The sequence below is a fragment of the Phalangium opilio genome, unplaced genomic scaffold (assembly GCF_054372755.1).
Source record: "Phalangium opilio isolate 3A_F unplaced genomic scaffold, DU_Popi_V2 ptg000013l_1, whole genome shotgun sequence".
NCBI lineage: Eukaryota > Metazoa > Arthropoda > Arachnida > Opiliones > Phalangiidae > Phalangium > Phalangium opilio.
This window is the reverse complement of record NW_028324148.1, coordinates 9,604,059-9,622,349: the sequence shown is the minus strand read 5'-3', so window position 1 is coordinate 9,622,349 and position 18,291 is coordinate 9,604,059. Positions and strand designations below refer to the sequence as shown.

Below are 18,291 nucleotides of genomic sequence, written 5' to 3'. Positions count from 1 at the left end.
AGTATTTTTATTGCACCTTCAGAGAGTCCTCTGAGAACGGTGTTCCCGGCGGCATCTTCAAACACATAAAACTCTTTCCAAAACTCTATTGGTGTTGTTTGTTTACCCTTATCAGAGAATTTTCAGTCCTTATTTGGTTTTCTAAGTTTAGAAAGTCAGTGTAGAAAAATTCGATTCCCGACAGAATTTTGTTTCGATCAATATTCACCGTAACATCTAAAAAGCTATTTGCATTTGGCAGTCTTATTTGATATTGTAAACAAACAGCCTTATAAAGTTAAAACACATTAGTTTTACATCGTTTTTGTTACTGACGTTGCTTTTGTTCACGTTCTCAATGAAAGTCGGGCCCAAGTCACAGTTGTTCACGTATAGGAATATGGTTTTCATATTCTTTAAATCTTAACTGTTCAAAGTTTTATTTTCTAAATTCGTTCTAAAAATTCCTGGTTTTAAATTCGTGACAAGAAAATGCTATAGAAGTTCTAAAATTCGCTAAATATTTTCAATGGTTTTCTATTTGCAACAATTTTGTCAGCCTTTTCAACTATATTAAAATAGGTTGCAATAAGTCCAAATATAGTTGAGTTAACGGGTCGCTTAACATACCATGTTAAAAAACGATCCATGATTAAAACGCGATCTGTACGGTCGGTTATAACAAGCCACCTCGTTTTCGACAAACCTGAAAAATCTATGCAGGCGAACTAATAAGCTTCCACTTCCTGAAATATCGCTTTTAAGTTATCAAAGTTTTCTAACCTAGTAAAAAATTTAACTTTATCATTGTCTCCTAGGTATGACTCTACATCATGACATAACTTTTTTAAATTTGTTTCAAAATTAGCAACTTTACTCTTCTCAGCTTTGAACTCATCTTTAAATGTCTCTGCTTGATTTTCTGCATCTTGAAGGTTTATCCTTAGTTTTTCTAACTCAGAAGTTACTTGTTGAATCTTCAGTTCCATAGATTCTAGCTCAAATGTTTAAGAGGTATGGAGCAATTTATTTATTTATTTATTTATTTATTTATTTATTTGATACAACAACATCCGCAAAGACAGCTAGGTGTCTTAGGAGCAGACGGCGGTTATAGCGAGAGGGCCGTGACAATAAAGTATATAATGCTAGGATATATATATATATAAAGTATATAATGACTAGGACACAGAAGTTTCAAAAGAAGAAAATTCCACTCTGTCAGTTTGAATTTCTTTGGTTTTGGGGTAAATTCATTTGTAGTTTGAGTTTCTATGGAAGTGGCAAATTCATTTGTAGTTTGAGTTTCTTGATTCTTTTTAAAATCTCCCGTTTAAGTACCTTGGTTGTGGGCCATATCTACAGTTAGAATTTCGTGACAAGATTGAACAGATTTATCAGCGATTACAGGTTCTTTTTGTACTTCTTGATTAGTTTCGTCATTTTGAGTATTGGAATAGACACGAGCGACTAAAGCCCCGACAATTTTGGGGACCGAAAGAGGGGTGCCTTGTGGGCGGGAGAATCTCGTCTGGCCTTCATTGGACGCTTTTCGCAGGTTTTTTGCCTTTTCTCCTTAAACTGTCGCGATAATAGCGTACAAAGGCTCAAGATGTCAGTCCAACACTGATATTCAGTCAATTCCTCTTCATTTCTTTATCACTGCGACAAGAAGTATGTATTTTACTCCTGGAGAAGAACGTGTTTCATTATTTTCAAAGCTCACGCTTTTAAAACGTAACTAATGTCAATTATTCAAACTAATTACAAAATATTACTGATAATTATGTTTCACATATTACAATATGTGTATTGGATGGAATGCTTTTCTTTACGAGTTTCTATCTGCGTTTTTTCTCGGCTTTTAAGTGAAAGAAGCATGGAGTTATTAAAGGGGATATGAAAATGTAATATTAATAAAGGAGATTGAACCCGCCAAATTCAGTTTTCAGTATAAACATACAACATTACAAAAATTTCAAAGACTTGGAAAACTAAATTTTTACTGAAAAACAATTATTTAATTGCCGGTGCATTTTTTACAAAAAAGGTTTATCAATGCCTGCTTCCTTAAAGAGAGCGCACGCCCAATGGTACCAGACTTTGCAGGAATTAAGGTCGTCTAAAGAGAGATAATTTTGCAAGGACTCTTCGATTTCGATAAACGCCTCTTGAAAGGTGGAGACCTAAAATAAAGCGTTTATTTAAGTGTTAAATTATATATAAATGTTAAGGAAAAGCTTCAATACCAAGACGGAGAATTTTTTGGTGATTAAATGGACAAACTGGAAACTGCATGTAGTATTCTGTTTTTTCTTTAAATCTATTTAAATGCGACTTAAAAAATTAACAATAATTCATCGACATAACCGATTAGCTCGCGTCAACTGACAAAGGGCTGTCTGTCGGGAGCATCGAGAAGAAGGGGGCGATAGAGAGGGGCAGGGAAGAAATAAGAAGATAGATTTTTTATCGTGGTTGTCGGGGTCAAGATAATTGTTTCCGAGCAGACAACTTTTACCTTTGACAATGAAAGCGTTGGCGAATTTCTGACGCCAAACAAAAATAAAAGCAATAATCTCCCGTCGATGCGTGAAACAAAGGTCCACCCAGTAATGAAAGCGTTTTTTGTTAAATGTTGCTGCTATAGTTCTCACGTACGACGCAATTAATATGGAGTGCTGCGATCAATGTATTTCTAATTCCCGACCACTTGAGAGAGTCGGGAAACGCGTTAGTGGCAATGGATGGTGGGATAATAATACTGCGAAACGGATGAGATCCGTGTGCGTCATTGAAGGAAGAGCCTGTAAGAAATTGTTGTAATTTCCTGAAAGGAAAGCTTGACATTCCAATCAAATGACCCGTAAGCGACAAATCATTCTTACCTTTGTGAGGATGGAAAATATATCGATGGATTCGTTGTTTCATTACCCTCTATAATTGCGGTTGTATCCATTGGCTTCGTCGTAGTCGACGAAGAGGTTTTTTCCTTTGATTTTTTTTTGTTTCGATTGCACGAAACGGGAGAACAAAGTGTTAATGGAAGATTGAGGGGTATTGTTATTATTTTATGTGTTCGCTCCACTGCCGTTATTGGATGTGTTCACTCTAATTAATTGATAATTTTATCGCCGCCCCCCTTTGGCCAGAGTTATAATTTGAAATATATTTAAAAAAATGTAAATGTTCGCCAACTCGTTTTGACGGAGCCATGATGCTATCTTAGACGCCTTCACCAGGGTACAGTTGTTGCTATCCCTATGGAATATACAAGGTTTCGCACTCGATAGTGGATCATCTTGGACAATTGTCTTTGGCGTTGGATACTTCAGATTCCAAAAACCGGGATAAGACTTTGGCGTTCTCCAATCCTTTCATCACGTATGACAATGCTCGAACCTTTACGTAGTCACCCTCCTCGAATGTCAGATCGCAAGTGTTCCGTGAGAACCACCTGAACTACCTTTTATCCTTGGTCGAGAGTTCCGAGAAAATGCACGGTGATTGGAAGATCCAGACCCCGTACGCTTCGGTCTAACTCTAGACTTTGATTATCCATCGTCCATCAATCCAGAAAAGATTCACCTCTAAATTCGATACCAATTTGGAATGAAGATTGCTACTGGTTGACGTGGAAGTATACCTGACCTTAGACGGTGTTTATCTTGGGCCTTAAGGTTCCAAAGTCACCTGTCTAAAGGCGCCCACCACGTATTTGTTATTATCCGGCGAAATTTGTTTGGTAGAATGATCACTTGATGTTTTAAATATGACCAAGTTTTGCGCGTTAAGTTTCAGGGTACGCATTTCCTTTCCAGGGAAATATAGGTTCTGCATTAAAATTAGAATGTAAATATTTCTATTGTGAGCACCTCTAATGAAAAGATTTGTCACATCCTTATTATTCGCCATTTCACTTAGTAAGTCTCCTGTTACAACGAGGCTCCTCAGACTAGCATCCAAGTTGCTCATATCTAATCCCCTTATGGAAATCCAAGTTTGGAGTATGGGATAGTATAACGCTATATATTTCCGACTGAAGTCCGTATAAAATTAAATTTTTTCCATTACTTGATTTTCATACGACGTTGTCGCGATGTTGAAATCAAGCTCTTTTCCCGGTGTGGAAGGTCGGGAAGCATCTTCACAAAAATTAAAATTAGTAAACATTAGTAACAAAAATTATATCGGTCCAGCTCACCAGAACTTGAACTTGAATTACTTTCCGGAGACCGAGTAACGGGAGGAACTTCCGTGGTGGACGTTTGTTCCAGTTCCGAATTTTCGTCTAAAAAGTTTTTAATAATCCAAGATTTTTAGACAAAAAGGAAAAGTAAGTTTCAATTGTACCAACCAGATTCCGAATTTTCTTGAACTCCAAAATGAGTGGCTATTTGTACCAATGACTCGTCTAATTGAAGGGTTCCATGATTTTTTTTGATTTTGCCGAATAATTTGATCATGGAATTAAATTTTTCAAGCGTGATGTCGTTTTGTTCCAGCTTTTTCTTATTTCATCCGCTTGCTCCTGCTGACGCATTTTAACTTTGTACTCTTCAATTCTTTTTTGGTAATGCCGAATTTTCGCGTCAATATCCGCAATGGCGTCGATAAGCTTTTTTTTATTGGATTTTAATTCGGCTACTGAGTTTTCAAGTAGCCTAATGGTGCCAGGATTTATCGACATTTCTGAGTCGTTAATCTCGGGCATGTTAGGCACATTTTTTTAAGCCTGTAAAATAGGTAATATATTCATTAATAGATAGCTAAGTAGGCAACGTCACAAATCTCGGTATTATTTAACGAGTAATCTCATTCACCTGCCACGGCAAAAAACTTGGGTCAAAGACCCCTTCTACACCGCAGTGTTTAAACTTCAATAATCTTCTTTGGTCTAATCACAGCGGTTTCGACCATATTGGATTTTTATCCAAAAAGCTTCCGTATGCGGATACGACCGCTTCGGGCAAATGGTCTCTCAAATTCACATCCGCTCCATAAATGCCATCCGAAATTCATTCGCATTACAACAAGACAGTTACGATTAAACAGGGGTTAAGCGCGATTATAAAAGAAGGCCCAAGGATACTAACGGATAAGTTTGATAATTAATGCCGCCACAATGTTTACGAAGTCGCAATTTCTTAAATATCCCTTATTTCCGATAGTAAAAAATCCCTTATTTCCGATAGTAAAAAATCCCTTATTTTTGATAGTAAAAAGATTGTTGTATTTCGGGTGCAGCACACTAATGGCTTTTAGGCGCCTATTACTAAAAAAGATCGATTAAGTTTTTAAATTGAAAGAAATGACGCCATTTATAGCGCAAAGGCTGAAAAAAGGAAAGAGCGAGGATGAACAAAGAAACTAATAGCCCCATCGTATACATACGATGTGGGAAAAAATCTTACACATTTCCTGGTAGATTAGGTACAGGGTTTTTTTTTATTGCAGACTTTAGGACTTCGTGCCAAGTAATGTCCATGAGAGGGTTTGACTCGTCATGGCTATCGGAAATGAAGAGCCTAACTTTTCCTCCTAATGGAAGCCTTTCTCCGAGTAAGTCGGTGATTGCTTCACCAAAATCTCCAGCAGTAAAATAGGAACTTAAGCGCCTGGCGAGGCTCAAGCAGGAAGCGACGGCGTTAGTGGCCCAGCTGGAACAGTGGCACTTCCTATCTACCGTGGACAACAATTAGACCCGTACAAGATAACATTTTACAAGGTACACCGTGTTGCTACCTTACCAATTGCTATGAAATATTTGAACCCCACTAGCTGTATTTACTCTAATGTTCTTGTTACTTATTATGGTGAGATTCCCTGTGGTATATTACCGTTATATATGAATACAGGAGAATATAATGCCCTCCCAAACACGTGTTATGCTACTTATTGTAATGTAAAGGTTATTGGGCAAGGATTTAGAACTACTTTTGCCACCGGGGTAACGACCTCTTCTACAGCCAATTCCCTAATTGTAGCTTATGGGGCTAAATTACATTCTCCCGAGCAATACATTAATACCTGCCACCATCAAATAACACTGGATAATATGGTTCCTAGCGCAATAGGTGACCCTGAAAATAACGTAACACAAAGCATTAGGTTTCATGGAAGTGCAAATAAAATAGGTACCTCACAAGGAGCTATAAGAGCCCTCCCTAATTATTTATGCATAGAAGTGGCTAATGTGAACTACCCTAATATTAGACAGTATGCTGAAACGTTCCCAATAACTGAAGCCAAAAATAAATTACTTATTGATTATAATTACGCCTTTCGTAATGGATTATTAAACATTCCCAATTATTTAGCGCCCGTGTTTTCCGAAGATGCGATGGCTTACGGTTTAAGGACACAAAAACCGATAATAACGTACACCATCTTAGAGCTATGAAGGCTGCGTCTAGTGGTGGATATAACCCTTATATAGTGTTAAAATACAACGATGATATTGAAAAGAGTATGTGGTTAGGACAAGACCAATGGGATGGTAGACAGGGGCACCATCAACCAAAGACCTATATACGAATGATGCCTCTACAAAATAATTTGGTCAATGACCCCAAACCATCTTTTGCTGAGGGGCGGGCATTTTGGGAAGTACAAGCTACATTAGATGTCCGTATAGATCCTAGACATCCTACATCTGCCCAAACTATGACGGCTAAGAAGAGGTATACAGGTGTTCCCTTGGCTGATACCCACCCTGCCCGTAGCTACCATGATTATGGTAAAAATGGTCTAGTTAATAACACCATGTTAGCTTTAAGATCCAAAAATGCCAGGAAAGACTTGAATACCATGACCAATGAAACCACGGATTATTATAAAAACACGGATTATTATAAAAACACGGATAATACTATTGGGTTCTATGAGGGTGATGGGGAAAATAAATTGGAGGTTTTAAAAGAACAGGTCGATAAACTCCAGGCAGATGTCATGCTCCTCCGCAGTGGAAAAAAAGTATCCTCCCCCAAATGAGTGAAAAACAAATAAAAATCTGTGATATCCTCCTCCCAATAATCAATCAATAAAAAGACATATATTCTCACTGCAATAACAATAATTTGGTTTTATTTTTTCAATACATTGTTTGACATCTTCTTGTTGCCCGTACTCGGAGAACAGGCTTACCAAAGCAATCGGATGCAAACGTTTAGTTAAATATTTCAATTAGGGGCACGCTTTCCAAACGTAGTGTGTCACCCGGGTTTTCCAGTGAGAGCGCGTAGGGTCCAAGACACGGTGGTTCGAGAGGATAATTACAGGAGTCCAGTTAATGTTCGTCGCACGAATAGGTTGTCGCCACCGAAGAGCATTTTTAGTGTTTCTTCTGCGGCGGGTTCCCAGTTTGGCTCGTTGAACATAAGGATTCCACGATTTACGGCGGAATCTAAAGGGAAGCTGTTATAACGGTTGAAGTTGCCAATTTCACCATAATTTAGAAAAAATACCTTAACGGTATCGAAGAAATAGTTCTTGACCCCGTTAGGCGGGGACTCTACATAAATTGAATTTAATTTTGATACTCTGCGGTCAATTACGTTAATTAGGGTGGTCACAAAATTTGATACTGCATCGCGGTCGTTATTAAATTGGTATAATAAAAGTTTCTCCATCATAACCGCAGATTTCTTAACTGGGTAGTAATAGTCCGGCCTCTCTTGTGTGTTCGCAAACCTACTCTTGGACTCTGGAAAGTATTCGATAAATTCAATTAGTGTCATATTAGAATAATGCAAATTGACGACATCGAATACGTCACGAAGAGTCGGGTCATCACTACGAACGAATCGAGTGCTGGTCGGCTCTTCGTGCGCTCCGAGCCAAGCTTGTAGGTTTACGACAGCTGTTATAGGAGATACGGGGTTGGCTATTACTTTTCTTTCGAGACCCAACGCTTTTTGATTGTACGTCTCGTTGTCGGGGATTCCATCACTTTTCTCAACTCCTCCATCACCTTGTTGAACCCTGATCGGAGACCCAAGTCCTGGCGAGACGTCCCCACAGGCACTGTCATTACCAAGTCCGCTGATCTCCACCAGTCCTTCTTGGGTAAGTCGATGACGTCGCGTGTCTTGTAGTGTCGTATTGCCCAGATTTCCGTAGAATACTTTTCCTCCGACGTATACTCCGTGACAATACTCCAAATCAGACATGATCTTCTTTTTTTCGTTTCATGTTATTTTTACCTTCAAATTCTTCGTTAGAATCCGACTCCGAACTAGAGGTCGATTTGTAGAAGGAGAATTTTCCTGTTTTGGTGGAAAGAGAGCTTTTTTGGTTCGGTTGTTGTAGAAGTAGTCATTGTTGTTTGGGTCGTAGAACGTCCTGGCATGGTATCCATTATTGTAAGATCGTCACCTTCGGTGTCCGACGGAAAATGAGGTCTCTTCTTTTTCCATTGAGACATTATGAAAAGTTGATGCACGCGAACTTCTGCAGTACAAAAAGAGGAAGAAACTAGAGAATGCGGAAAATGAATATAGATGCCAGGCTTTATAGGTCCGTGATAGATTCAAGAGGTATAGTATGATAATTGCGAGAATATTAGTCAGAGGTTTTGAAATATTTGGGGAAATTTATTATTCGGGCTAAGAGAAAAAACAAAACTCTGGAGATTTGACTGATATGGCTGAGAGGGTAATAAAATGTATTTATTGAGGAAAATTCTGTTTCGCCTCTTTTTCGCCACTTTAGTGTATTAAGTTATTGACCTAGAAAATGTTAAATAGCGGAGAATGTAATCAAAAGTAATATAATTTATGCGGAATTGAATCCAAAAACTTCATTTCAAAACCACGTTATCATCTCCTAAGTATAAAAAATATTCATCGAGACAATGTGGTGCTAGCAAACACGGCCAAAGTTCTCATTTAACTAATTTATTTTTATCATAATCTTCCTATATTTGGATACGCAAAAAACATTTGAAAAAACAAAACTTTATGTGTACTTCCCAGAGTGATAAGGAGAGAGATACTACTACTCATGTGATTGAAGTCACACCCTCGTTGCTGACTCGATAAGACAACGCCAGATTACTACTCATGTGATTGACGTCACACCCTCGTTGCTGACTCGATAAGACGACGCCATTTTCCCATTTTCGATAGAGACTCTGGAATGGGAAGATTGTATTTCATGAGCTCTGAAATTTTAGAATAAAAATTCATTGGATGGAACTTGGGAAGAAGTGCGGACCTCTCTGAGAGGCCTTAATGCGCTTTTCGAGTAGAAATCCTAGTTATTTACCTTAAATTTATGTAAAAATCAGAAAGATCATAACTATTTAAAATACCTCTGCATCTTGGCCAAGGCTTAGCAGGAAGCTTAAGCCATAATACTTCGTAAACACGGGTAAATTTGGATGCCATGAAAAAATGTGCGAGATAATCTTATGGAAAATAAACGATTATCTTAATTAGTCACAAATTAGGAACGCCTTGGTGATGAAACATGCGACATGAAAGATAAATTAATTGTGTAACTTCATTATTTGAAGTAAATGGCTAGTGAGATTTTTTATTGCGTAGTAATTGAAGGAGGATGCAACATAGAAATATTTTGATCAGTTCTGTTCATTAAATTAAGTGACGATGATCATAATTTAAAAGCTTTTACTAATTGATTGAAAAGTATCGACCTCTCGAGGCCTGGTGTTGTACTTAAACTCGTTTAAGGCATGCCCAGAATTTGAAGGCTATTGAGCATGAATAAAAACATATTGCCCTTGTATAGTCAATGCTATGTAGAACCATAGATATATAGCACATAATTCCGCTTCAATTTAGAATTTTTCCAGACCAGTACTTGATTTTTTTGGGTTTAAAGCTCGATGTAACACAAAGATACAACTTATAATATTTCTAGTTACTTTGTGGCATACAAGTGGGCAGGTTATGCATAGATAATTGGAATGTAATAGCAAATATTTCTATTATAACGATGGCTTGGGGAAACTGAACAATTAAAGAGAAGGAAGACTGATATATGTTATTTCACGGTGAACATTAGTTTGGCCTCAGGTTATATACTTTGTGGCTTGACAGTGGGAAAATGTGAAGAGATAATTGAAAGTTACTGAAACATTGAAATTGAAGGATAGTTCTAAAAGGAAATAAATAGAAATGCATTGGGTACTAAGTGATGAATGAAATAGTGCTTACGCTGGGAACATTAATCACTGAATTTAGATTAGGGTTAATGACCTTCCCATACTCCGGTTGGTTGAAACAGAAAAAAAGAGTTTTAAATCCACCAGAAGACGTACACTCTTTTTCAAAAGTCTTTTTCCGTTGATTATTTTTTGGGTTGGGGGGAATTTCAATAATTCAAAAACCGTTGACCATAGAAAATTGATAATTGACAGTTAGTAGTTTCCCATGAAATGAGACGCAATTTGAAGGCGTTTACTATTCCAACTATGGCCATGATTATACCCTAAACTACTACTACTTTTAACAGAATGAAATTGAGGAAAAACAATCGCGACAGGTATTTTCATCGTAAATAGTAATTAGTGGAGTAAAAAAACAGTTTTGGCACCAGTTATTCTTATTTCTAATTATTTCGTCATGTATGTCTCTTAGTGGACAAACGGCGTGCTATTTTACATGAGATATTATGTCCAATTTTTATGGACATATATTTTATCGTTAAAATAGCAAGTAGAACAGACTTTGAGGTAAATTTTTGTACGTGGAACGCTCACCATTGGTCATAGGCATTCATGGGGAATGCTCGACCATGGATGTAACTTTATGACGACCTCGAAAGTTCGAACACCTTAGCACTGGTGGTCGGGATCGTGATAACAATCTCAAAAGAAGAACGCTTTTGCTTTTTACAATGACGGCAACATTCTGTCGCCAACCAAAAATCTTTTTTGAATTTTTGATCGCCGCTCCCCTTTCGCAAGAATTACACTTTGAAATGAATTTTAAAAAATTTAAATGTTCTCCGACTTGTTTCGGCGGAGCCATGATGCAAGCCTCGCGGCTTTTACCAGGGTGCAGTTGTTACTGTACCTATGGAATGTGCAAAGATTCGGGGTTTCGCCCTCAAGAGTGGCTAGTCGTGGGCAACCGTAGTCCTCGGCGTTGGTAACTTCTGCTCTCAGGAACCTGGGCAGGATATCGGCCTTCTCCAATCCTTTCGTCACAAAAGACGATGCTTGAAGCTTGATGTAGTCTGCAGCTCCTTTAAGAGCCACGTAGGGGTAATCTCCCTCCTCGAACGACAGATCACAAGTGTTCCGTGTTAGCCACCTGCACTGTCTTTTATCCTTGGTTTGGTTTAGAGTTCCGAGAACTTGCACGGTGATTTGAAGATCCAGACCCCGTACGTTTCAGCCTCCCTCAAGTACATCGAGATCTTGATTATCCATCGTCCATCAAACCGTAAAAGATTCTCCTCTAAAACCGCTGTCACTTCGGAATGAATATTACTGCTTGTTAACCTGGAAGTATACCCGTTCTTTCGCGCACATAACATCTCCTCGAAGACTAGGACAACGGAAAGGAGCCTATTTAAGATCATATAATAGCCATTCTCTGTTACTTACGTTTGTTAGATACGACACAATCGAGTGTAAAAGGCATTTTTCATATAATGGCGTGCTAACTGATTTGACGCGGACATTCAATCACAAATATATATCTGTCTAGTGCCTTTCACCATGGCGTATAGCGATAGAGTGTATAAGAAATTCAATACCTTAATGTAGTTGGCGGCCTCTTTTAGAGTCTCGTACGGGTAGTCACTCTCCTCGAATGCTAGATCGGAAGTGTAACTCATCTTGTAAATAATACTTTGAATTTAAATAATAAATATTCAAATTTAATACTTTTTCATTTATCTAAATATAAGCATATTTCAAATTTTAGGAGTTATTTATATTCAAATTTAATAGGAGTTATTTATGTTCAAATTTTATACTATTTGACTAAATATATAGGCATATTCCAAATTTTAGGAGTTATTTCAACTAAATATTAAAATTTAATACTTCTAAATATAACATAAATTCATACACATGAGGGATTTTCTTTCGCGTAGTCACTACCTATTTTACCCATATACCTAAAGATAACATTTACCCTTTCTTTTAATGACGGGTTGACATCCTTGGGAACAAAATGTTCCCAATCTTTTTGACAATTCAGTCCCCTCATTAAAACAGGGAACCGTTTCTTAAAATAACCGAAATGGTTGCGCGGGATTCACCTTTCGGACGCATTTGAAATTTTCTTTCAGCGCCGAAAGATAGGGAGGCGATAGTTGAGTGCACCCCATATTCGTCGTCGGAATGCCACCCAACACTATCCCTCCCATCCCAATACAAATTTACCACCGCGGCATTAAATTTAACTCCGCACTGTTTCTCCACTTTTTTTAGTTTCGCAGGGTTTTAGGCCACTCGACTAAACTCTTATGGGATGTTCTCCCATAGGAGTAATTTAAAAATTTCCGGTTTTCGCATACGTAGAAAACTTTACGAGGAAGTCTGCGTCGAGGTAGGTAATGTAAGATCTACGTTTTGCCTGGTGGAATGTTTCGGGAAGATCCTTACTATTTGCTATTTGCTAGTCTATGCGTAATTAAAGAAACACCCCCTCTTATACCCTTCTCAATAAAGAGATGCATATCAGGATCCTGGAGTAGTTCCAATTTCACTTGGGTCATGCGAAGTGCACTTTAATGCCAAGCGAAACCGGGACCTGTATATGCGTGAGCGCAATCTAACTTGTAATATTCTAGACACATAGCCCTGAAACTTTCAAAAACATCCGCTAGGAGCAAAACTTCGGTCTTAACGTATAAATGGTAAAAATGGTACTCACCGATGTTAGTGAGTTGGAATTTTTCCCAAACCTGCTGAGCTTGAGAATAATCTTCCTCACTAACCTCTTCGTCAGTTAAGGAATTGAAGAAAGCATCCTTGGGTGGCAACACGGTCTCGTCGAATTTCGTCTCGCTGTCGAAGTAGTCATAGGGGTAAACCTGTTTCCTAAGCAGATGCGGTACTTCGTCAGCGCTGAAGGCAGAGTTTAGACACTTGGACTTATCGGCTCCACCTCGAGCTAAATTCGATACGAGTGTCTCTTGCGATGCCGGCGTGAACCTAATTGAGTCTAAGAATCGTAAATTACCCACAGAAAACGAAATGTACGTTTCGGAATTCGTGGGGATACACTAAATCTCGTGATCTTTGACCAATCCAATTTTGTCCATAACAAGATGGGCATTGTAAGTTTGTAACTAGATAAGTTATGCATGAAGACCGGAACGAAATTCCGGGTCCTCAGTTTCAGGTTGCACGAATTATGAGCAGCTCCCTGTAGGCCCCGTTAGTGTGGTCGTGATCACGAACTTTACAGTCATTTACAGTGAACGGCTTGTTACATAAGTAACAGGATTGAGCCGAGGCAAATTGCACCTTTTCTAAGTGTGATAGATTCATGGGGGCGTTTTTTTAATCTTACGCTGAATAATTGCGTCTTCACGCAAAAGGTTTTCTAAAAACTTTTCCGTGGCATCTGTCCCTCGAAGAGTAACTGGTTTTTTCACTAACCTTCGTGACATGGGAGCCACTACATAATTGTTTGCGCTTAAAGTATACTGTTTTACACAAATGGTGAAAGTTATTTTATATGGATATTTACCTGTACAGATCGTACCCTGCAGACTTATTCGATCCCCTAGTTGGTGAAAACGCGTTGTACGAGAGCTTGACGTATTTCAATGTAAATTCTAGGTTTTCCATATTGATTTTTACTATTAGTACCGAAGTTTGATATATTTTGGACGCGCTTGAGTTGGATTTGAGTTTTATTTAAATGAAACAAGAAATGAAATTTTGATTTGATGAAGTCTAGAATATCGCCCACCTCAGCCTCACCCTCCACTGGCAAGGGAATTTTTTGGACCTAAGAGAAGATATTCCAGTTAACATAAGATCGAATTATAGACATTTCTGAAAATATTGTCGTACCGTGATATACTGTTGACTTCTTTTTAGTCTATTTTTTCTAATGTTGTCCAGATTGGCGTGGTAAGGTAGATCCATCCTGATCTGACCGGAGGGTTCGTCAGGGAAAATCCCGTTATGCCAAAATCCGTGGTATTTTTGTATTATAATTTCAAATACTTCGAAGGTTAATAACAAATTGGGGGCTATTAACCTCAATGTCGCAGTGTAGATGATTCTACAGATGGTGGGCTTGCTAGACTCCAAGGTTTAATTCCGTATTTACTTGATACTCCCCGACAAGCCGAGTTAGAATGATACTTTCCGTAAGTCTGAAACAGTATTTATACCAATTGTATCCACACCACGTAATAAAACATGCACAAGTTTGAATTTAATTTCTTTTTTCAAAATTAATGTCCGCACTAATTTTTTCAACCCTAAATTTAATCTGAAAGCTTATAAAGACAACAGTAATCATATGGTAAATACAGTTCGATATCGGACGTTCTTTTGAAGGACCACTTAATTTAAGGCAGACGAGAGTCTCGGCATTTCCCACGGTGCCACCGATGGATTTCGGGAGAATGGTCGACTTCTCTAATCCTTTCGTCCGAATGATATCAGCTTTCCCAGATACCTCACTTAAATGTTGGCAAAGTCCACGAATACGTATTTCCCGTCGTTCCAACTGAGAGCGCAAATATTCCGTCGGTCCTTCAAGCTTAGTTCGCCGTATGGGAACGGTGGCTTGAAAACGAACGCTAATTAATTATTCACTTAAGGTAAATACACATCCTATCGCGAACACCGATAACGAAGCGGACGAATTTCCTTATTTTCAAGGCTATATATATGTAAAGATTTCTTATTATAATTTATTTTTATATTATTGGACCTGTTGAAAGGCGAGCGTTGTGCTAATGTAGTACCCAGTATTCCCTTGCAGTGTTCGGTAAGCTCTACCGGCTCATGGACTGTTTTATTCGGTTTCAGAATTACATATCATTATATTAGTTCCGCAATTTCTGTCCATCCACCTTCTTGAGTTTTGGGATTCTCTATGATTTTCATCGCGCTTCCAGTTAAGATCGACAGGGCATATAAAAGTGGCTGGTCGTCTTCCGCATTTGATGAAAAAGTCGGATGCTTTGGGACACCCCACACCATTTATGTCGATAACGTCCCGGTGAATTATATATAAGAGAAAAAAAAAACACTTTTCTTCGCCTTTACAAAACACCCGTTCGTATCCTTAGACGGCTTGAGATAAGCATGCCTCCAGTTTGTTGTATGATGTGACTCCATGACTCCAGGGGAGACCATGTAAATTGTGGCAAATCCACCGGTTTTGTTGTTTGGCCTCCTGCGAGAGTTCCTGCTCTGAGTACGGTGGTTTGAAGGACCATGATGCTATCCTCGGTGTTATTTCAACCGTTGTTGCAGCCGCTTCCTTTACAATTTTCTCTCGTCCACCCACCGTTGATCGTCCTTCCAAGAATTCAAAGTCAACGACGATTGAGTTTTTAAACCTAGGATGAGCATATGGGTTATTACTATTCCGGGGTGATGAAATGTAATTGTGTTGTTAAGTACTTACATGGTACTCGTTGGTCTCATCCTCTCTTTAACCCTATCGAAGAAGTTTACTCACGATAATTTTAACAAGTTGATGGATGGTGTTCGTCATGGACGTTTAAATTTAATGAAATAAAAGAAAGAGGCAAGCAACCATCAGTTTCATCCATTCTTTAAAAGATAATTTTATTCAGCATTATTATAATGTTGATAACAAGTCATCACTTTTTCATCATAAGTATTATTAATATCAAGACTTCTAAAAAATTTGAAACAACTGCATTATTTTGCCATGGACATTCTCTTTTTAATCCATGGTAATGAGGATATATTCGTCTACATGTATCATCAACCATTATTGTCATAAGAGGAGTTAAAAAACAATTTTCGCACCAATTATTTTGATCTCTTATAATTTCATCATGAATATCTCGAATGTCGCAAATGGTAATTAATTTTTTGAATAATGTCCCATTTTTTGTCACCAATCTACTCTTTGACTCTGCAAAATATTCAATGAAATCAATTAGAGACATATTACTGTACCTCAAATTGACCACATCGAATACATCACGAAGAGTCGGGTCGTCACTCCTAACAAAACGAGTGGACGTCGGCTCCTCGTGAGTACCGAGCCAAGCTTTTAGATTCACCACAGCAGTGATAGGGGACACAGGATTTCCAATTACTTTTCTTTCGAGTGCCAGCGCTTTTTGATTATGCGACTGCTCGTCGGGTCCTCGATTATCTTCTTGCTTTCTTCCATCACCTTGTTGAAGGCCGCTCTCAGTCCCATGTCCTGGTAGGAGGTCCCAACAGGAAGGGTCATCACTAGATCCGATAACTTCCACCAGTCCTTGCGTGGTTTATCTACTACGTCTTGTGTCTTGTAATGACGAAGCATCCAAATTTCCGTGGAATATTTTTCCACCCCCGTATACTCCGTAGTTATATCTGGTAGACCCTGTAGACTGATAACGGATGATATTTTGCCAGTTGGAGGAGGCAAGTTCGCCGATGCGTATTGGCCGAGTACGTCGAAAGCGCCACTGGGAGTATTCCCTGTAGTCGACGAACCCTGGACACCTGCAGTAGGATCGTCTCCACTCACAGGTATGTAGGACATGGAGGTGGCGTTCGTGGAATGAGATGAGGAAGAACCTATCTGCGAGGTGGCGGCTTGTTCCGATTCGCTGATCAATGAGGTTAGCCAATGTTTCAAGACCGGCGTCATCTCCCGTTGAATATATGTCATGTATAAGTCGTGATCCTCGAGGAGGGAATTTAACCAGAAATCCAACCAGCCACTCAATGGCTTCGGACGTAATAGGCTCTGATTCGTCGGCGTTTTCTCGGACATTTCCTTGAAGTATTTCGTCGCGCTCTCGAGACATGATTTGATTAAGGTAAGCAAGGTTCTCATGGTAATTCGATTTTTTGAGTTCTGTAGCCACGGGAATTGACTCGACGGCATTGGAATGGTGGGAAGTATCATCTGAATCATAAAAACAAGTGGAACATATTTTATGAAAGAATCTTAAATCGGGATCATTTTCATGAGAACGGGTACACAGAGGATCTCCAAATGGGCAATCGAAATACATTTGGCACAGGTAATAATGGTTGATAACGTGTGTTCCTTCAATCCACATCGGTATGTATTCATTTTCCGCCATCATGAAATTGAATTCTTGGTAAGACTTTGAAGATCCTTCTATGATGCTTGAATCAAAAAATCCGTCTAATATATCCAAAAGAGCTGCACCTTTTTGAATGACCGGACAAAGAGAAGCTTCCCGAAGCTGAGGGTCCAACGTGCGTGCGATTGATGTTGGTAGTATTGGTGATGCAAGTTCCATCTCGAGGCCGTTCCCATATTAAATGATTCCCGAAACACTCCGACCATACTATCCCTACATAAATTAAAAAGTGAAGGAGGATTCATTCCTTTAAATTGGTGCGACTGTCGTCGATGAAAATTTCTTCTCATATATATATATATATATATAATTATTGTATACAAATATCCTAAAATGAATTGAAATTTAATCACAAGTTGTGTACAAACATTTCTAATTTTCTAAGCTTGGTGGGAAGTGTCAAGACTCTTGACTGTCGTAAATTAAGTATTGTTGACTTTCTAAAGCTTTCAGATTAAATTTATGGATGAAAAAATTTAGTGATGGTATTTCACTTGAAAATAATTTTTTTTTCGAAATTGTGTGCTTTATTAAGTGGATATAAATATGCTGGGAGGACTATGGTACCATAGGGGGGGTACAGAGGCAACGGTATAGGTATGGGGGTTACCATTCCATTCCTCTCTCTCTCTCCTTCAAGCTTAGTGTGCTGGTCACTGTATTTCGCGTGTATTGAATTGGGTCCTGTATAATTTTACCACATTGGAAATCACACGGAGAAATGCAAAATGATTTTGCAATTAGGTTTAGGTGTTACACATGAGGGATAGATGCAAGGTGGTGTAGGTTGGATGGGGTAGTGTGGCAAATTTCAGTGGATGTTGAAGGGTGTGACAGATCCTTAACTCTAGTGTTGGAATTAATTGACACATTATCGTTTGTCTTTCGGTGAGTAAGCGAATAACGCTTAAGACTATCTCTCCTTGTGTATGCACAACTTATGGATGTTGAAAGGTTTGATAGACTCACAGTTGCAGAAGTTGATGACGAGTTGAGACTATTTGACACATTTTCGTTAGTCTTTCGATGAATAAGTGAATGACGTTTAAG

General features: G+C 38.6%; 6 protein-coding genes across 13 annotated transcripts; all 6 read right to left on the bottom strand.

Moving 5' to 3' along the window:
• Positions 1 to 10: 10 nt before the first annotated feature.
• LOC149708883 (uncharacterized) lies at positions 11 to 1,148 on the bottom strand. Its single transcript, XM_089864365.1, has 3 exons — positions 763 to 1,148; positions 610 to 694; positions 11 to 547 (listed from the first exon to the last, which is right to left on the bottom strand). Exons 1-3 carry the CDS (start codon positions 966 to 968, stop codon positions 506 to 508), a joined length of 333 nt encoding a protein of 110 aa, XP_089720491.1. The 5' UTR covers positions 969 to 1,148; the 3' UTR covers positions 11 to 505.
• Positions 1,149 to 1,178: 30 nt separating this feature from the next.
• Positions 1,179 to 4,471, bottom strand: LOC149708882 (uncharacterized). Of its 4 annotated transcripts, none has more exons than XR_016381233.1 (5): positions 4,337 to 4,471; positions 4,184 to 4,270; positions 4,054 to 4,124; positions 3,877 to 3,979; positions 1,179 to 3,813 (listed from the first exon to the last, which is right to left on the bottom strand). XR_016381233.1 is itself a non-coding variant. In XM_089864368.1 (4 exons), exons 1-4 carry the CDS (start codon positions 4,443 to 4,445, stop codon positions 3,935 to 3,937), a joined length of 297 nt encoding a protein of 98 aa, XP_089720494.1. In that variant the 5' UTR covers positions 4,446 to 4,471; the 3' UTR covers positions 3,825 to 3,934. The 4 variants fall into 4 exon arrangements, 2 of the variants coding, with proteins under 2 accessions (XP_089720494.1, XP_089720493.1); XR_016381234.1 differs by having other exon boundaries at positions 3,877 to 3,964; XM_089864368.1 differs by lacking the exon at positions 1,179 to 3,813 and having other exon boundaries at positions 3,825 to 3,964.
• A 2,565-nt stretch (positions 4,472 to 7,036) lies between these two features.
• Positions 7,037 to 8,442, bottom strand: LOC149708881 (uncharacterized). 2 transcript variants are annotated; one of them, XM_089864355.1, is made up of 2 exons: positions 7,446 to 8,150; positions 7,037 to 7,395 (listed from the first exon to the last, which is right to left on the bottom strand). In XM_089864355.1, exons 1-2 carry the CDS (start codon positions 8,148 to 8,150, stop codon positions 7,165 to 7,167), a joined length of 936 nt encoding a protein of 311 aa, XP_089720481.1. In that variant the 3' UTR covers positions 7,037 to 7,164. The 2 variants fall into 2 exon arrangements, with proteins under 2 accessions (XP_089720481.1, XP_089720482.1); XM_089864356.1 differs by having other exon boundaries at positions 7,226 to 7,384; positions 7,446 to 8,442.
• On the bottom strand, positions 8,316 to 13,578 carry LOC149708880 (uncharacterized). The gene is made up of 5 exons (XM_089863883.1): positions 13,479 to 13,578; positions 13,382 to 13,437; positions 12,837 to 13,188; positions 11,710 to 11,768; positions 8,316 to 9,112 (listed from the first exon to the last, which is right to left on the bottom strand). The coding sequence occupies exons 1-5, from the start codon at positions 13,576 to 13,578 to the stop codon at positions 8,981 to 8,983; spliced, it is 699 nt and encodes a 232-aa protein (XP_089720009.1). The 3' UTR covers positions 8,316 to 8,980.
• Positions 13,579 to 13,694: 116 nt separating this feature from the next.
• LOC149708879 (uncharacterized) lies at positions 13,695 to 14,092 on the bottom strand. Its single transcript, XM_089864369.1, has 2 exons — positions 13,988 to 14,092; positions 13,695 to 13,922 (listed from the first exon to the last, which is right to left on the bottom strand). The coding sequence occupies exons 1-2, from the start codon at positions 14,060 to 14,062 to the stop codon at positions 13,695 to 13,697; spliced, it is 303 nt and encodes a 100-aa protein (XP_089720495.1). The 5' UTR covers positions 14,063 to 14,092.
• Positions 14,093 to 15,701: 1,609 nt separating this feature from the next.
• On the bottom strand, positions 15,702 to 18,291 carry LOC149708878 (uncharacterized). Of its 4 annotated transcripts, XM_089864352.1 has the most exons (4): positions 18,211 to 18,291; positions 17,307 to 17,454; positions 16,231 to 17,036; positions 15,702 to 16,043 (listed from the first exon to the last, which is right to left on the bottom strand). In XM_089864352.1, the coding sequence occupies exons 1-4, from the start codon at positions 18,249 to 18,251 to the stop codon at positions 16,031 to 16,033; spliced, it is 1,008 nt and encodes a 335-aa protein (XP_089720478.1). In that variant the 5' UTR covers positions 18,252 to 18,291; the 3' UTR covers positions 15,702 to 16,030. The 4 variants fall into 4 exon arrangements, with proteins under 4 accessions (XP_089720478.1, XP_089720477.1, XP_089720475.1 ...); XM_089864351.1 differs by lacking the exon at positions 18,211 to 18,291 and having other exon boundaries at positions 16,195 to 17,036; positions 17,307 to 17,531; XM_089864349.1 differs by lacking the exon at positions 18,211 to 18,291 and having other exon boundaries at positions 17,307 to 17,531.

What these genes read in the sequence shown, in the direction of transcription:
- LOC149708883 (XM_089864365.1), bottom strand. Translation starts at nt 968, where the DNA reads ATGGAACTGAAGATTCAACAAGTAACTTCTGAGTTAGAAAAACTAAGG. An exon ending in AAAGTTAAATTTTTTACTAG is followed by an intron (nt 695 to 762) that starts GTTAGAAAACTT and finishes TCGCCTGCATAG; the next exon opens with ATTTTTCAGGTTTGTCGAAA. An exon ending in ATGGATCGTTTTTTAACATG is followed by an intron (nt 548 to 609) that starts GTATGTTAAGCG and finishes ATTTTAATATAG; the next exon opens with TTGAAAAGGCTGACAAAATT.
- LOC149708882 (XM_089864367.1), bottom strand. Translation starts at nt 4,445, where the DNA reads ATGATCAAATTATTCGGCAAAATCAAAAAAAATCATGGAACCCTTCAA. An exon ending in TCAAGAAAATTCGGAATCTG is followed by an intron (nt 4,271 to 4,336) that starts GTTGGTACAATT and finishes AAAACTTTTTAG; the next exon opens with ACGAAAATTCGGAACTGGAA. An exon ending in CAACGTCGTATGAAAATCAA is followed by an intron (nt 3,980 to 4,053) that starts GTAATGGAAAAA and finishes CATACTCCAAAC; the next exon opens with TTGGATTTCCATAAGGGGAT.
- LOC149708881 (XM_089864355.1), bottom strand. Translation starts at nt 8,150, where the DNA reads ATGTCTGATTTGGAGTATTGTCACGGAGTATACGTCGGAGGAAAAGTA. An exon ending in ATTTCTTCGATACCGTTAAG is followed by an intron (nt 7,396 to 7,445) that starts GTATTTTTTCTA and finishes CCGTTATAACAG; the next exon opens with CTTCCCTTTAGATTCCGCCG.
- LOC149708880 (XM_089863883.1), bottom strand. Translation starts at nt 13,578, where the DNA reads ATGTCACGAAGGTTAGTGAAAAAACCAGTTACTCTTCGAGGGACAGAT. An exon ending in TGAAGACGCAATTATTCAGC is followed by an intron (nt 13,438 to 13,478) that starts GTAAGATTAAAA and finishes TATCACACTTAG; the next exon opens with AAAAGGTGCAATTTGCCTCG. An exon ending in TATGTAACAAGCCGTTCACT is followed by an intron (nt 13,189 to 13,381) that starts GTAAATGACTGT and finishes CACGAGATTTAG; the next exon opens with TGTATCCCCACGAATTCCGA.
- LOC149708879 (XM_089864369.1), bottom strand. Translation starts at nt 14,062, where the DNA reads ATGGATCTACCTTACCACGCCAATCTGGACAACATTAGAAAAAATAGA. An exon ending in GAAGTCAACAGTATATCACG is followed by an intron (nt 13,923 to 13,987) that starts GTACGACAATAT and finishes ATCTTCTCTTAG; the next exon opens with GTCCAAAAAATTCCCTTGCC.
- LOC149708878 (XM_089864349.1), bottom strand. Translation starts at nt 17,531, where the DNA reads ATGAGAAGAAATTTTCATCGACGACAGTCGCACCAATTTAAAGGAATG. An exon ending in TTGTCCGGTCATTCAAAAAG is followed by an intron (nt 17,037 to 17,306) that starts GTGCAGCTCTTT and finishes TTTATGATTCAG; the next exon opens with ATGATACTTCCCACCATTCC.